This window comes from Oncorhynchus clarkii, chromosome 28 (assembly GCF_045791955.1).
Source record: "Oncorhynchus clarkii lewisi isolate Uvic-CL-2024 chromosome 28, UVic_Ocla_1.0, whole genome shotgun sequence".
Taxonomy (NCBI): Eukaryota; Metazoa; Chordata; class Actinopteri; order Salmoniformes; family Salmonidae; genus Oncorhynchus; species Oncorhynchus clarkii.
In genome coordinates, this window is record NC_092174.1 from 42,026,016 (window position 1) to 42,040,374 (window position 14,359).

Consider the following 14,359-nt stretch of genomic DNA (forward strand, 5'->3'; position numbering starts at 1 on the left):
TAGAGCGTTGGGTCAGTAACCGAAAGGTTGCTTGATCGAATCCCGAGCTGACAATGTTGAAAAAAAAAAAAGTATTTCTGCCCCTGAACAAGGCAGTTAACTCATTGTTCCCCAGTAGGACGTCGTTGTAAATAAGAATGTGTTCTTAATTGACTTGCCTAGTTAAATAAAAATAAAACTGTGATTCCTCTTTCTGGAGCTCAAACATCCCTATAGATACTCAATCGTTGACTTCGTTTCCCTTCTTCCCTTAAGCGTACGTTTAAGGAGGGAGGGATGAGGAAGGAGAGGCCCAGACTAATGAGAGTGAAGAGACAGAGAGAGGGAGGGAGGAGGACAGGGAAACCATTTGTGGGTGACGCAGGCACTTCTTGGATACTTACACCCCTTCCTTCCAAAGTTCCTCTTTTGCCATGTTGCTGTGATTTAGAGGATTTAGGACAGACCTAAACGGTCAATATGGTAAACATAACTACAAGTTAAAGAATTTGAAGTATCACGCTGTCAAGATAACATCTAGACAAACAGCCGCTTGACTCAATCTTGTTTATTTCAAAACCATTCCTCATCAGGAGAAAAGTAAAGTTACAACTACCCACAGCGCTGTCATGTCTAAAGCAAATCTGAAGTCACGTTTATCAGCGTTAAATTGTATCATATTTTAAAACAAAATCTCTGTTGTGACAAAGGGCTGCTTATAAAACAGAAAACCTCCACCCAACCACTACAGATTAAACACGACCACAATAAGTGAAAGGGACAGATACAGCGGTAGTGGTAGATGCACATAGCCCGTTACTGACCCGTGTCATTTCACCAAAATGTATTTAGGGTTTCTACATTCTAAATGAAACCGGCACATAAAAAACTTGTGCTACATCCCCCAACGGCTCCCTATTTCCTTTATAGTGCAGTATTCTTTGACAACACTATCTAGGGAATAGGGGGCCATTGGGGACTCATGAAGAGAATTCAAACAACAAAATAATTATTATTGAATAATACATCAAATGAGGGTCTGGAATACACACACCAACAAAGAAAGTCTTAAAAAGAAGCTGATGTAACTGCGCTGCCATCATCGTGATAGTGCATCACTCTATGCCAATTCACAGAACAACAACAAACACCCCCCCAATTCTTATGCCAATCTCTAGAGTTTGAGAGAGGAACAAGACAACAGCCAATACAAAAACAAACAAAAAATAAAATGTGCTGGAAGCAGTTTTAGACTAAAACGGGTTCTAACAGTGTGAAAAAGTAAGACTGACTTGGGCTTTCTGAACAAAAAAAACAAGGGCCAGCTTCAGTTTGCAGACCCAGATTAAACCTAGTCCTGGACTGAAAAACACCTAATTTAGCATGCTTTTTCATAAATCTTCTTAGATTTCCTTCCTCAACCTGCACAATCATGTTTCAATTCACTAGTCCGGACCCAGATTAATCGCGGTCTTGAAAATCTCCATAAAAAGGCCTTTTACTCTTAATCATCATCTCCCCAATGTTGGTTTGTAGCCTGGGTAAAGGTCGGGTTGTGTCCTTGCCAGTTTAGGAGTGGCAAGAAGCGGAAAGATAGCACAAACCGACTGGTGCCCAGGCTAGCTGGTTTGCTGTTTAGATGTTGGACTGGTCCAGGTTAACTTTGGAAGGGAGGGGTCCAGCCTCCTCCTCCTGCCCAGAGGTGGTGATGATGACCAGAGAGGATGCTGGGTAAGGGGTCAGCAGTTTCTGGTCCTTGGCGTACTCCATGTCTCCATAGATACTCAGTTTCTACAAAGACAAAAGACGTAAAAGTTTGATTTTCAATATTGATAGGGAGACTTTAGTTCTGTCTTGATTGCTATCATGTGTTAATAAACCACTGTTAAGTACCCTTTCACTAAAACCAGTCAGTTGAACCAACAGGACCCTGAACAGAGTCTACCCTCAAGCCATAAGACTGATGAATAGTTAACCAAATAGCTACCTGGGCTAGGGCTGTTGTGGTGACTATATTACCTTAACTAACCGGTGTTGTAAAGCGACGCAATGTGATTCATCAAACTGTATTTGTCACATGCGCCGAATACCACAGTTGTCGACGTTACCGTGAAATGCTTAGTTACAAGCCCTTAACCCCCTTATTTTATTGTGTTACTTTTTTTTCAATTTTATTTTAGTAAATATTTTCTTAAACCTGCATTGTTGGTTAAGGGCTTGTAACTAAGCATTTCACGGTAACGTCGACAACTGTGGTATTCGGCGCATGTGACAAATACAGTTTGATGAATCACATTGCGTCGCTTTACAACAGCAGTATTATAGCCTACCTAGATGGCATGAAAATAAACCCCTGGAGAAGTGTCCTCCGTTCGCTTTTTAAGTGCATAGATGCCCTGTATTTTCTCCAGCGTCTGTTTCCCGAGACAGGTGAAGGAAAACGGTCCAGGCTAAATCAAAACTTGATTTTACATACAGTATATTATTTAGTATTTATAAAAGACAAGATTAAAATCAAGAAGTCTGATATGGGTGACAATATTAGTCTATCACTTGTGAATGACGCCCAGCTTCTGTGCAGTAAAGGCAAGAAACAGTGCATGCCTTTTTTGGGGGGGGACTTTTTCCAAAATCATAGTCACACACCTCATGTAGCCTAGCCAAGGCTTATATATGTTTTGATAAGGTTTGTATCACAACTAAAGTGGCCAAATAACTTTACAACCGGTGTACAACCGATATAGAGCCTAACTGGCAAAGATAGGCAACGCGTGAGTGAAGACAACTTTCACCCCAATAATAAAGCATTATTACATGAATGACAGCAGGATAACACGGTTCTCAAATGCTAATTGATTGCATTCTGTAACATTCGCGATAATAGCCTACTGTGACATTGCTGCGCTTATAATGTGAAGAAACTAATAGTTGATCAACATTTTGCGTCCGCCTCGCTGCTTCAATCATTATTATTTATTTTTAAAATGCTAGTGGTTGTATTCATTTGGGATCTATCGCATCCCACAACTGTTTGAAATATTTATTTCTCGCACAGAAGGACAAGTTGACCAACAGAATAGGTACAGGCTGCAGTGTCGGGGGGGATTGGAGATTGATATGGGGGGGGGATAGGAGATTGATATAGGGGGGGATAGGAGATTGATATAGGGGGGGGATAGGAGATTGATATAGGGGGAGGATAGGAGAGGCTGTAGACAGTACTCCTAAGATCTTCAATATGTGACCTGGAATTCGATAAGGGCGCACACAGTTACGTCCCTGATGTGTCCGTCTTCACTTGTAGCCTACTTCAGAGCCGAGATGCCTGTGAGAAGGACCTCGTGACGGACATTGGCGAATAAGAATTGAGATATCCGAGAGAGAGCCACGCGAGTGAGAGGTGCTTCGGAGAATGGCGATTGGCAGAGGGGAGAAGGGAATTAGAATTATTAAATTCAACCCAAGCTGCCTTCAGCACACATCCGTGACGATGAAGGTTCAATTCCGACCCACGCCCTTCTGGCTCAAACAACTCAATCCCCCGATTGACTAGATTTAGTAACACATTTCAAATACGGTCAGTCCAGGGATATTTTACCCCGACGAATGGTGCTCGTTTGATCAAAGCTGAATCAATGTCTGCAAGATCACAACCATCTCAGTATTCCACCAAACAGAACCAAATAGCATAGCGCTACTGTAAGACAAAAACACCAGCACATTCAATTGTGAATGATAATTATTCGACATCTGCATAGTAACCATTTGACGTCAGTCAGTTTCATGGGGATATGCCTTTAGATCTGGTTTAATTATAGTGTTGTTTAAAGTAGCCTACATTGTTTTTTTGAATGACGTTGCCTAAAGTGAGTGAATTTTATAGCAGATGGTGTTAACTGTAGCATAACCTACATATGTATTTGAGTTTTGGATACACCGTGTCAGTTTGTCACTTCCACGAGGTTTGAATAATAACAACATGTTCAACTACTGAAGAAAATGGCTCGAATCTAGGTTGCGCCTTTCAAAATTGAGAGAAAATTAACGAATGATATATATATATATATATAATAACTTCCCTTATTGACATATCAAACACCAAACCCTGGCGTGGTCTACTTGACAAGCGTTCCTGGAAGTCTCGCTATGTTGAGCCCCTGGGTTTAGAAACTATGGTACGGTACTGCATTGTGTAGCCTACAAAACACCTCTGCCAGCTGCCCCCCTGTGGCGATTCTAAATATTCAATCAAATCCTCCTGTGACAAATTAAGATCTGTACCCAGGTTAAGTGGGATTCGTGGGACCAGTGCCGTTGCTAGATCGTCCCTTTATTTCTTTTTTTGCATTTCTGCAAAGATTTATGGGATTTTAGAATATTCCTTCATCATTTTTGACCTAGAGGGAAGAGTTACCTCAGCTGGGACATATTGGTCAACAGCGGTCGCCACAGTAGCACAGCAGATCCAGATGAGAACCAGAATAGACAGGATCAGAGTGGTGGTCAGGATCCAGCCTGGGAGCCAGGGGTTCCTGGAGAGAGGAGAGAGAGGGATGTCAGATACACATCCATGAATCATTCAAATCAGGAGCTCAGTGTTTTTCCATAAACAATTCCTTCTTGACATCTTAATCTTCAGTATATAAACCATGGACTCTATTTTAGCACCCTGAACTTTGCCTCCTGCTTCCTCAGCCGTATTGCCTGATTAACCTACCCATCTAAACCTAATAGTTTGCGTAGAAGACGTGTCCTGTGATAACTGACCTGGAGAGACAGCTGAAGAGGTTGTAGTTGTCCTCGTTGATGCTGCGGTCCACATACATGTCCCTGTCCCTCTCCTGGACAAAACTACGCTGGTAGTCCTTGTACACCGGGCTACCAAGGCCAGGATCTGGAGCCGGAGAGACGGACATGTTTCCTTACCAATTGTGTTTTTTTTGTGTGCATTACACAGTAAACATTGTGATTGTGTAACAGTTCATACGTAAATACTAAATGCACACAAAGCATTTAGTTTGTTTTTCCAGTTTGTCAATTTGATAAATATATATATATTTTTTAATCAAATTTTAAAATCAGCAGAGTACACATATTTTGCAAATGTTATCGCAGGTGAAGTTTAATGCTTATGTTCCTAGCACCAACAGGGCAGCATACCTAACAATACACACAAATCCCCAAAATTAAGAAATATCAGAACAAGCCATGTCAGTCCAGAACACTACATGGCAAAAAGTATGTGGACACCTGCTCTGTCGAACACCTCATTGCAAAATCATGGGCATTAATATGGATTTGCCCCCCACCGCTGCTATAACAGCATCCACTCTTCTGGGAAGGTTTTCCACTAGATGTTGGAATATTGCTGCTATAACAGCATCCACTCTTCTGGGAAGGCTTTCCACTAGATGTTGGAACATTGCTGCTATAACAGCATCCACTCTTCTGGGAAGGCTTTCCACTAGATGTTGGAACATTGCTGCTATAACAGCATCCACTCTTCTGGGAAGGTTTTCCACTAGATGTTGGAATATTGCTGCATATATACATACACCCCTTCAAATTAGTGGATTCGGCTACTTCAGCCACACCCATTGTTGACAGGTGTATAAAATCGAGCACACAGCCATGCAATCTCCATAGACAAACATTGGCCTTACTGAATAGCTCAGTGACATTCAATGTGGTACCGTCTTGGGTTGCCACCTTTCCAACAAGTCAGTTCGTTACATTTCTGCCCTGCAAGAGCTGTCCCCGGTCAACTGTAAGTGCTGTTATTGTGACATGGAAACGTCTAGGAGCAACAACGGCTCAGTCCCAAAGTGGTAGGCCACACAAGCTCACAGAACGGGAACGCCAAGTGCTGAAGCCAAGTGCTAAAAATTGTCTGTCCTCGGTTGCAACACTCACTACCGAGTTCCAAACTGCCTCTGGCAGCACAATAACTGTTCCTCGGGAGTTTCATGGGTTTCCATGGCCGAACAGCTGCACACAAGCCTAAGATCGCCATGCGCAATGCCAAGCTTCGGCTGGAGTGGTGTAAAGCTCGCTGCCATTGGACACGCATTCTCTGGAGTGATGAATCACGCTTCACCATCTGGCAGTCCAACAGACAAATATGGGTTTGGCGGATGCCAGGAGAACGTTACCTGCTCCAATGCATACTGCCAACATTAAAAGTTTGGTGGAGGAGGAATAATGGTTTTGGCCCCTTAGTTCCAGTGAAGGAAAATCTTAACACTACAGCATACAATGACATTCTAGACCATTCTGTGCTTCCATCTTTGTGGCAACAGTTTGGGGAAGGCCCTTTCCTGTTTCAGCATGACAATGCCCCCATGCACAAAGCGAGGTCCATACAGAAATGGTTTATCGAGATCAGTGTGGAAGAACTTGACTGGCCTGCACAGAGCCCTGACCTCAACCCCATCGAACACCTTTGGGATTAATTGGATTGCCGACTGTGAGCCAGGCCTAATCACCCAACAGTCCCTGACCTCACTAAAGCTTGTGGCTGAATGGAAGCAGGTCCCCGCAGCAATGTTCCAACCTCTAGTGGAAAAACTACCCAGAAGAGTGGAGGCTGTTATAGCAGAAAAGGTGGGACCAACTCCATATTAATGCCCATGATTCTGGGATGAGATGTTCAACAAGTAGGCGTCCACCTAATTCGTTCATGATATAGATAATGATGTGTATATACAGTATATTAATATAAAATAGGTGTGTACAGCAGTAGCTATATAGGATGAACCTTGACTAGAATACAGTATACATATGAAGTGGGTAAAACAGTATGTAAACATTATTGAAGTGACTTGTGTCCAATGACTATGTACATGTACACTGAGTGTACAACACATTAGGAACACCTGCTCTTTTCATAACATAGACTGACTTAGGTGAAAGCTACGATCCCTTATTGATGTCACTTGTTTCCTGTGTGTATCAAGAATGGTCCACCACACAAAGGACATCCAACAAACTTGATTCAACTGCGGGAAGCATTGGAATCAACATGGGCCAGCATAGACTGCATAGACACTTTATATAGTGTCCATGCACCGATGAATTGAGGCTGTTCTTAAGGGAGTTCAACTGTTAGGAAGGTGTCCTAATGGTTTCGTACACTCAGGGTTTATGTACATAGGGCAGCAGTCTCTAGGGTTCAGGGTAGAGTACCGGATGGTAGCCGGCTAGTAACTGTGAATATGATAGAGGACTTACATCTCTTCTGTGGTTCTCCCCTGACATCGTCTTTCTGGAGCTCAAACGCAGGAATAAACTGGATCTGTGGTTCAGTCTGTCAAAAAACAAAATGACATACTCAAGTTACCCAACAATTACTTTGATAAAAGGTCAATTGTTTGGTAACTTATGTTTATGACTTGCCTAGTTAAATAAAGGTTAAATACAAATAAAAAATAAAATAAGTTCCGTTAGTCAATTAGTGGCAATGTGCAACAGGAAGTGAAAAACAATCCTAAAGGAGTGCCAGTTTGGATGAATAGGGATGAAGTCGCTCCACACACAAAAAAAAAAACACTACCTGGAAGATGACCAGCTTCCCGTCGTCAGCCTGGAGGTAGAAGGTCCAAGAGGAGGAGATTAAGCTGTGGGCCTGACTCATGACATCATCCCAGAACCCTCTCACCAGAGTCAAAGGGTACAGCAGGTGGATACGGGGCATCATGGCCAGCAACTGGAGGATAGTATTATGGGGTCAAGGGTCAAACACACATCCCTTGTTCATGGGGGCAGGTAGGAATCACATATCTGGGACCAGGAAATGTTTGTGCTTTTTTCGACAAATGTTATGGTCAATGGTGCAAGACTTGGCTATATAGCACAAACAGATCTGGGACCAGGCTCCTCACTCACACACACACTTGGTTAACAACATTTATATTCCAATAGGTTGTCTCCAGTTTATTTTCCTGCATATCACCCAGTTCACCAACAATATTTCTGTTGTCAATATCAGTCTTCAACAAAACAATGGCAGTCACTTGAGTTTGTTTGAGGGAGCGGTGTAGAACACTACCTGCTCTTGTCTTTGTTCAGCAAACGGTAGCTGACTCTGGCAGCCCAGGTTACAGGCATACTGCTCCTCTGACTGGCTGTACGCTTCATGACAAGCTGGGGAGAATCAGGAAGTAAAAAAATAAATAAAACGGGTTAGAGACAGATCAGATAACACTCGTCTCGTGGAACCAGAAGACTGTCTAAATGGTGTAATTTTAACTAATTCGAATGAAGAACTGTATAGGTGGTCTTCTATAATTTAGTCAGACATTGCAAGGACACATGACTGGGTATATCATGACCAATTCAAATCGATTGAGGCTGTTCTGGGGGTAAAAAGGGGGTGCAATTCAATTTTAGGAAAGGTGTTCCTAACGTTTGGTATACTCAATGTACGTTGTAACTTGTCACTATGTTGTTTTCTGAATCAAAATGGGGTAGTGGGCGTGGCCAATGGCACTGTCCTCTTGGCCCAGACACATTTTTTGGGGGGGAAGAGAGAGAATTTAATAGTTTTAAAGCTAATTTCCTGCCATTCTAAACATTTTGTTATGGCTTATGCCATGTTCTTAGGCTATCTGAGTAACTAAGATGATAACAAAATCAATGTGGGCCCCCATGCCATGCCATTTTTAAAAAAAGGTTTAGATTCTTCGACAAGGACACCCTGATTATTATTGTATTGATGACATTACGAACACTGATTCTGTAGCAGCTTGAAAAGTCGCTGTCTTTTGGTTTGACTTCGTACAAGCCTCTCAAGCTGATGTTTAGGGAACATATGGTACTTTCTGATTAGCATATAAAGGGCCTGTTTCCAAGAGGCCCGTTAGACATTTTATTTGCCTCGGCCTTCTTTCTCCCTCCCTGAAATCTTGTAATAAAGCTTTTGGTTCAACTGTAAACTGCCTTTACAATAGTGTTATCTGTTTTCTGCACATGAGTCTATATACTTAGTACTGGTCATGTTGCTAGCTATCTGTTTTGAAGACATTGCATGAGAATCTTACTGGAGTCACACTCGACTTTAGTTTGGTTCAGATCCTCGCTGTCGCCCACGAACTGGCAAATGGAGAACAGGCGACAACCTCTCTGGCAGGCGTACAGTTCCTCCTCCTACAAACACAAACAAACACAGTCATGGACAGGACTGAACCAGTATCTTTGTGTTCTCTCTCTCTAACGCTCCGATTCAAACTCCCATTTACCAGCTCCGCAAGAGTTACGTCAAAAGTACGTTCATTTCGCTGAGCAACTACTGTAATCTACATTTTAAACGTTACTCCCGTCACGGTCGCTACGTACTTCTAAAAAATGTCGTACTAAAAATGTAACGTTAAGATACAAACAATCGAGGGGGGAAAAAAAAGCCCACTCGGCACCTCCAATCTGAATCACTCATTACAGCCATGCACAGGACAGAAGTCTACAACAGCCCAATACACTGTAGGTGCCACAGAGACCGTTTTCGGTTGCTGAATGACAGTTTAGCTTATCCAGCTTTTTTTTGGTGTACCGTTAGTAGACTTGCTTAGCTAGCAAAACGGCTAACGTTACTAGCTAGCTTGCAGCAACTCACCCGAGGATATGTGTGCAAACTGTAAGTCATTTGACATGTCTTATGACAAGACGCAGTATTTCCCAAAACTCCATCAAAAACATCGGCAGTTGCCGAGGTGTATGCGAGCACGAAGCACAGACTCACGAACACACGAAAGGACTTCAATGCCCTCATTTTAGCCTGCTGTGAAAAATCCCAACAAACAACAAGCGAGTGCTCCTTCTTCTTCCTCGTTCGTGGAAATCTCGCGAGAATAAAACCATGATTCGGGATGTTTGGGTCGTGGATGTTACAACTAGTCCCTAGCGGCGAAGATTTCAAAGAGAAAATAAAAGTCCACCAATCTTCTTGAAGCGTTTTTATTTTATTTTTACACCATACGGGGATAATACTAGAAAACACTCTGAATTTGGAGCTATTTACGCATTGTCAATGCCACTGAAATCGATCTACCGGTAGGTAGTACGTGAAGTCGCGCCGCTTAGTTAAGACGCTTGTCAACCGAACAAAAAAACTCGCTTTCTTCGCAGGAGAACAAGTATTTGGAAGAGTTGTTTTCCCTGTTCGTTTACGAACTATTCATAATGATTACAAATAAAATACTATATCGATGATCGATCGATCCTGTCTTTGGGAGAACACATACACAGAACACATACTCACAGAACACAAATTTCTGTTGGACATTCTAGAACATTGGACAATATAGTAATCTCCCTCTCATTATATGTGATCTATTAGACAGACAGTGGTCTGGTGGAGAACATAGAGAGAGAGGTGTTCCACCAGAGTTCTCGGCTGGTCAGCGGCTCCTACAGACGAACTATCAGGAAGCTGGTCTTCGCCCTCAAACACCAGCCAGAGGTCAGGGGTCAAGTCAAGGAGAGTAAGATCCCAGTAAACCAGCTGGTGTCCACCCACAAGAAGTAAATGCACTCTGTTCAGAACCTTCTCTGTGGAAAAAATAAATTAAAGGGTTCTTTGTGGGTGAAAGGGTTCCACCTAGAACTATATATATATATATACTTACACTGTACCGGTCGAATGTTTGGACACACCTACACATTCCAGGTTTTTTATTTATATTGTAGAATAATAGTGAAGACATCAAAACTATGAAATAACACATGAAATCATGTAACAAAAAAAGTGTTAAACAAATCAAAATAATTTATTTTGATTCTTCAAAGTAGCCAACCTTTGCCTTGATGGCAGCTTTGTACACTCTTGGCATTCTCTCAACCAGCTTCATGAGGAATGCTTTTCCAACAGTCTTGAAGAAGTTCCCACATATGCTGAGCACTGCTTTTCCTTCACTCTGCGGTCCAACTCATTTTGGGATGGCAGGTAGCCTAGTGGTTAGAGCGTTGGGCCAGTAACCGAAAGGTTGCTAGGTCGAATCTCCGAGCTGACAAGGTAAAAATCTGTCATTCTGCCCCTGAACAAAGCCCATGTTGCCCCTGCCCCTGTTCCTAGGCCGTCATTGTAAATAATAATTTGTTCTTAACTGACCTGCCTAGTTAAATAAAGGTTAAAAAACCGTCTCAATTGGGTGGAGGCTAGGTCATCTGATGCATCTCTCTCCTTCTTGGTCAAATAGTCCTTACACAGCTTGGCGGTCTGTTGGGTCATTGTCCTGTTGAAAAACAAATTTAAGTCCCACTAAGCGCAAACCAGATGGGATGGCGTATCTCTACATAATGCTGTGGTAGCCATAATGGATAAGAGTGCCTTGAATTCTGAATAAATCAATGACCAGCAAAGCACCATCACACCTCCTCCTCCATGCTTCACGGTGCGAACCACGCATGCGGAGATCATCCGTTCATCTACTCTGCATCTCACAAAAACATGGCGGTTGAAACCAAAAATCTCAAGTTTGGATTTATCAGACCAAAGGACAGATTTCCACTGGTCTAATGGCCATTGCTCATGTTTCTTGGCCGAAGCAAGTCTCTTCTTGCTGGTTTCCTTTAGTAGTGGTTTCTTTGCAGCAATTCGACCACGAAGGCCTGATTCACACAGTCTCCTCTGAACAGTTGATGTTGAGATGTGTCTGTTACTTGAACTCTGTGAAGCATTTATTTGGGCTGCAATCTGATGTACAGTTAACTCTAATGAACTTGTCCTTTGCAGCAGAGGTCACTCTGGGTCTTCCTTTCCTGTGGTGGTCCTCATGAGAGCCAGTTTCATCATAGTGCTTGATGGTTTTTGCGACTACACTTGAAGAAACTTTCAAAGTTCTTGACATTTTTCATATTGACTGACCTTCATGTCTTAAAGTAATGCATTTCTGTAGTTTCTCTTTGCTTATTTGACATAATATGGACTTGGTCTTCTACCAAATAGGGCTATCTTCTGTATACCACCCCTACCTTGTCACAACACAACTGATTGGCTCAAACACATCAACGAAAGAAATTCCACAAAGCAACTTTTAACAAGGCACACCTGTTATTTGATATGCATTCCAGGTGACTACCTCATGAAGCTGGTTGAGAGAATGCCAAGAGTGTGCAAAGCTGTCAAGGCAAAGGGTGGTTACTTTGAAGAATCTTATATTTAACACCTTTTTTGGTTACTACATGATTCAATGTGTTATTTAATGCTTTTGAAGTCTTCAATATTATTCTACAATGTAGAAAATAGTAAAAAATTAAGAGTAACCTTTGAATGAGTAGTGTCCAAAAGTTTGACTGGTACTGTATGTGTGTGTGTGTGTGTGTATATATATATATATATTTTCAAAGCGTGTAGTCAAGCCTAACAAGTAGCTAGCTAACCCCAATCTAGCTGCAGAAGACTGTTGGAGTGTTTGAGATCGACTCTGTTGCGGTCGGACTGAGCAGAATCACTGCTCTACAAAGCAACCCCAAATAAGGTATCAGATTCTTTGATGAAGATAGGGGGATTCTGAGCCTCGCTTTGCTCAAATGGATCTACTCAAACATGTTGGTAGCTAATAGCTTTTTTAAAAGCTGGTCTCCCATCGCAAGAAGAAGCTAGCCACTTAGCCCCGAACACCTGTCGGGAAACCTGGGACATTCTGGCAAATACTGGACTGGTGCCTTTTTCTAAAATGGTGAAAGACAGTTGGAGCACACGGTCATTAATCATATGAATCATTAATCGTGTTAATTAGGCCTACCTCTTCTGATTAGTCTTTTAATTGAGCTGTTTTGTATTCATGTTAGATTTTATATATTGAAGTAAATCAAATGTTGATCTCTGCCTGTGTTTTTATTGAATGTTGTTATGAATGTCAAGAGCGGCGACAATATTAAATAATTGTTTTGGTACAATTGAAATGAGCAATATAGACATTTTATTACAAAAATATATCTTGTCAGTTTTCATTATAAACCTCAACGTGTTCTGGCTCACAGACTGCGTCGCGCACCTCTGCCCTCTTCTCCCTCCTCGTACCCCCATCTCTACTAAAGCAGTACCAGCCAGATTACAGCGATCACCATCAGTACAACAGCCAGCACACAGATGCTAATAAACACTATATCACTGGGGTCGTGAGGCTCTGGGTCTGCCTCCTTCCCTCCCCCTCCCCCAGACCCCTCTGCTTGGCGTCGGGCCAGCTCGTTCATCCTCTGGCGCTCCTCGGCTGAGACGATGTGAATGGTGGCCATCTTGCGCTGGGCGTCGCACTGTACCTCGTACTCCTGGATGCTCCTCCCCTTCCCGTCGGAGAAGTCGATGTAGAGCGTGTTCACCAGCATGGTGATGTTACGCCGTGGCTGGTTAGAGGTTAAGGGTCAGGGTTATACAGATGGACAACAAACAGACAACATATGCTTGTGACCGTGTGGGATCAAATCCCGGTCCCACTGCTATTTTGTCACATCCTTTAGTATCCTTAATTCCCTTACACACTGTCCTGTTGCTTCAATAAAATTGACAAATTAAGAAGAAACATTTTAACCGCTATAAACTGACGTCATCATCATGCCAGTCTCTACCCACTAGGCACAGATGACAATTCAACGTCTATTCCACGTTGGCTCAATGCAATTGAATTAAAATGGAAACAATTTGAATCAACCAGTGGGTAGTTAGTTACCTGGCCTGCAGTGCCACATTTTTCAAAACGTGCCAGTATCTTATAGGTGGTAGGTGTCAGCTGGGCGGGACATGAGCGGTCCCCCAGATAGATACTCTCACGTTCCAGCCCAGGCAGTGACTGCTGGGAGATGTGGATGGTAAACTCTGTCCTCGTACAGCTGATGTTAACTGGTACCACTGGGATTGAGGTGGAGACGTAACACAAGCACGAACACACACACGTTTGTAATTGCATTTGTCTCTTGAATGATTTAAACAAGTATAAACTTGATAGTTTGGATAGCTTTCGGCCAGCCGTGCTTCAGTTCAGACACTCACCTCCAACATAGGAAGCAGAGAACCCTTTATAAGCATAATTCCTGTCTGTACTGAGGACCACCAGCATGTTGTTGCTCTTAGAGATCAAAGACCCGGGTTGTTCCGAGCCACACCATCGCCCTAGCAACGGGGCTGTCTCCCTGCTCCCATCATGCACTGCTACAGAGTCATAGTCACACTCGTCTGATAGGCTGTTCCTGTCCTCAAGCTCCATAGCGTTGAAGAACAGTTTGATGCGGTAGCCCCCGGCCAGGTTGATGGTCCAGTGACAGTTGATGTTGTTTGGGTAGATGTTAGGGTAGTGGGGGCTGGTGAAATTTGCACTTGGTACAGACAGCACCTGCTGGCATTCACCTGTCAGACAGATGGACATACGAGGCAAAACAGGGTTGTCTTAAG

The 14,359-nt window shown here is 42.8% G+C and overlaps 2 protein-coding genes across 2 annotated transcripts in view; both read right to left on the reverse strand.

Annotated features, from left to right (window-relative positions):
* Nucleotides 1-532: 532 nt before the first annotated feature.
* On the reverse strand, nt 533-9,817 carry LOC139387248 (transmembrane protein 59). Its single transcript, XM_071133357.1, has 8 exons — nt 9,587-9,817; nt 9,018-9,123; nt 8,027-8,121; nt 7,532-7,684; nt 7,210-7,285; nt 4,747-4,873; nt 4,394-4,511; nt 533-1,770 (listed from the first exon to the last, which is right to left on the reverse strand). The coding sequence occupies exons 1-8, from the start codon at nt 9,740-9,742 to the stop codon at nt 1,615-1,617; spliced, it is 987 nt and encodes a 328-aa protein (XP_070989458.1). The 5' UTR covers nt 9,743-9,817; the 3' UTR covers nt 533-1,614.
* A 3,188-nt stretch (nt 9,818-13,005) lies between these two features.
* Nucleotides 13,006-14,359, reverse strand: part of LOC139386794 (CUB domain containing protein 2) — a 30,533-nt gene continuing 29,179 nt past the window's right edge. The window contains exons 5-7 of the mRNA XM_071132599.1: nt 13,961-14,314; nt 13,641-13,819; nt 13,006-13,317 (exon numbers count right to left, since the gene is read on the reverse strand). Of these exons, the coding sequence (XP_070988700.1) occupies nt 13,006-13,317; nt 13,641-13,819; nt 13,961-14,314 (845 nt within the window). The remainder of the gene's footprint in view (nt 13,318-13,640; nt 13,820-13,960; nt 14,315-14,359) is intronic.